Source organism: Morone saxatilis, unplaced genomic scaffold, assembly GCF_004916995.1.
Source record: "Morone saxatilis isolate NCDOM2014 unplaced genomic scaffold, NCSU_SB_2.0 Contig24, whole genome shotgun sequence".
Taxonomy (NCBI): Eukaryota; Metazoa; Chordata; class Actinopteri; family Moronidae; genus Morone; species Morone saxatilis.
In genome coordinates, this window is record NW_023339807.1 from 10,783,753 (window position 1) to 10,786,939 (window position 3,187).

Genomic DNA, 3,187 nt, shown 5'->3' on the forward strand with positions numbered 1-3,187 from the left:
GAGGTTTCTGCCTCTTAAAAGCAAGTTATGCAAACGTTAATTTCATGCAATTACAAATAATGAATCCATTATTTTAACTGTTTCTAAAAAAAAAACAAATGTATAGGGCGTAATGGCGTTTATAAATTATAATAACTGTTATTAGCTCTGACCTTTCCGAAAAGCAACAGCAAACAGTTGTGTTGAGCATGTGGTCCCAGTCACAGGAAATCTTGAAAATCATTTGGATATAAAGGAAGAAGGCATAATCTCACCCAGCCTGCACTGAACTAGTCTTGGCTGAGGATATTGTCAGTGGGAATACTCCAAAGATCTCATAAAGCTAAAGGTGAAAGAGGCAGAGCTTTTAGGGGTCAAAACCAGTGAGGTTTCAGCAACAACACACAAATGGCTGACACATTTTACCCTTGCACTGATAATTAGAGACATCGTTCACTTGATCAAGTCTCTGAATTGTGCAACCTTTTGTTGGAAATGATTCTGCCATGGACACTGTTGTTAAGCCTGTTCCTGTACACCTGCTGCGCTTGCTCTCATATAACCCCTTATGTGTTGGACATTTTCTGACTTTGGCGCCTCTTAGTGGTGACAGACAACAATGCACCCTGTTATGACACGATGACAAGAGCTTTGTTTTTCTTCAAAACCTTTATTTCTGTCGTTCTAAAATGCATTTTAAATGTCAAAAACATAAGATTTCAAAAACAAACATTCTTCTTTTATTTTTTTTAAATTAATAACATTTAATAGCCTAATGCAAACAAAAGTATACAGTTAATATAACAAACACATGGAAGCAAGTAAGACAGTTACTGATTTGGACAATTCTTTTCTGATGCATCAACACAATTAAACACTAAAAACACACTATTATACATACTCAAATCTTTCATAAGTACATAAAGATTACTCTTAGAAATATAGTAGCTGACAAAATATTTTTTTATTGATGATCAGATTACATTAACAACAAAAACGACAGATTTATTTAACCCAGGCCTTGGTCAAATGATATTTATCAGTAAGTCACTGGAGTTAGTCACATAGGACAGAACTGTTTAAACAGTAACACATATTATTGTGAGAATATCTGACTGAAAATGTAAAATAGCTACAATAATGTGAAAAACAGTTACGTCGGATAGGCCGAAAAAATTTAACAAAAAGTGCTCACAACAAATTTAAATTTAAACTTTGAAATTCATATATCAGATCAACTCACATTTTAAATAGTTTTCACATAAACAGTCGTGTTAAATCTAGAGTGAGTTTACTGCTCTTTAGCACCAAGGTAACTGGAGGACAGTGAAAACAATCATGTTGCTTTTTAGGGTCTTAATTGCACCATCACATTAATGTTCTGTTATGCAAAACCTGTCAGCAGCATACATAGGCTCATTTTTGTGGTAATGGAAATGGAAAATATGCCCTCCAATATGGATAGACTCAGAAAATAGGGAAATACTTGATGATATGAATGATAAACAAAGTGGGTGAAAAAAAACACAACCTATACCTGTCACAACCACTTATACCTGGCAAATTGACCCTGTATAGCTCAGAACATGTATCATATACAAGGTCCCCTCACAACCTTCCCTAACTTCCACCCTTTTCTTGAGAGCTTAAAAAAATCCGCACAACAGGGAAGTCATTGGTAAGCAGCAAAAGAACTGAGCATCAACTTAAACTGCTAAACTGAATAGCAGAGCTCGCTATGGAGCTCTGGGTGGCGTAGCTGATTGTTTTAATACATGCTAAAGTTATGAAGCAGTTATAAAACTACTTTGTGCTGGTTTTCCTGGGTTTACATCCGCCACCTCTTAAAGCCCATCACCATACTGCAGCCATAGCATAGTGTCACCACAAATGCAAATATCTGCAACAAAAAGGAGAGAAAGCAAAAAACTGTTGGTTAGACCTTAGAACACATCAAAATGTAAAAAATATTACAATTTACAACAGATATATCACAAGAAGTCTTTCTCATTCTAATCAGCAGCTAAAATATTTATTCATCAAAAGTACAAATGTTTTACAATGTTTAGAAATGGCCTATTTGTTCATTATCATGCAATATAGAATACAAAAACCCAGTACAGCAAATTTGGTAGTACATTTTAGGTCAGCACAGGTGTTTGGGTGCATTTTATCAACATTAAACAAGACCCAACCTTATGTAACCTAACATAACCTACTATATTTCTGTCAAAAGGATAGCTGACACTGTTTTATCATACTGTTTTATGGCCTGACAGTTCTAGATGATAGTAGGACTCCACAGGCAAACACAACACTCTTAATTTATGGCAACACAAACACTCATTAACGTTATCAAAAGGTGCATGCAAAGTTTTATTTAGTTTCTGTCAAGTTTGAATGCAATGCGTTTTACTATGAGCTAAACAAACAAAGTAGGTTAAGTGGTTATAGTTTTTTTTAAGATTTATAGCACTCACCGTGGCCGCAACATTAATACTGTATTGCCTATCGTCCAGGACTGTGAATATATTGCCCCGAGGGTAGGTTATACACATGACAGTCTCAGTGTTGTTAGGCATCGTCTTGATGTAGGCTCCTCCATTAGCTGCTGTAGTTGCTGCCTCCAACACGAAGGCAGCAAAGTAAAAAAGCAAAGCCATAAAATGGTAAAACACATCCTAAAAAAAAAGGAGAGAGAACGCATTAGAAATAAGTACAGAAAGGTAAAAGTGTTTTAAGTGTAAACAACTACAGACATAATGTCAAAATGTGTTTTTAGTAAACTTGCTGAACAACTGTAAGATTCCACAATACAAGACAAAGACTGCAGCAGGTGGGAACAAAGAATGACCAACATGAGAGTTTTATTCTGTTGGGTAATTATCAGACAATAACTGCACTGCTCGCTGCAGCTACCTGTAGTCAGGCATTCACATAAAAAACATCTGTTAAAGAACTGACCTTTCACATTAATTGCAAGGCATAACATGGTAGATACAACAAACGTGGGAAAAAAAAGAGAGAATCAAAAACACATGAGAGTGAAAAGGTTTAAGTGATTTGGAAACCATCATATTAAGAAAGAAAGACAGAGAGAGAGAGAGAGAGATTAAAGCTACAGAGGGAGAGAGAGGGCATGTCAGGGAGTAAAGAAGGTTGATGAGACTTTGTTTTGCCGACTCTGTGAGCATGGCGGGACTACAGG

The 3,187-nt window shown here is 35.9% G+C and overlaps 1 protein-coding gene across 1 annotated transcript in view; it reads right to left on the reverse strand.

Moving 5' to 3' along the window:
* Window positions 1-679: 679 nt before the first annotated feature.
* Window positions 680-3,187, reverse strand: part of mal2 (mal, T cell differentiation protein 2) — a 12,920-nt gene continuing 10,412 nt past the window's right edge. The window contains exons 3-4 of the mRNA XM_035672506.1: window positions 2,460-2,660; window positions 680-1,879 (exon numbers count right to left, since the gene is read on the reverse strand). Of these exons, the coding sequence (XP_035528399.1) occupies window positions 1,808-1,879; window positions 2,460-2,660 (273 nt within the window). The 3' untranslated portion in view covers window positions 680-1,807. The remainder of the gene's footprint in view (window positions 1,880-2,459; window positions 2,661-3,187) is intronic.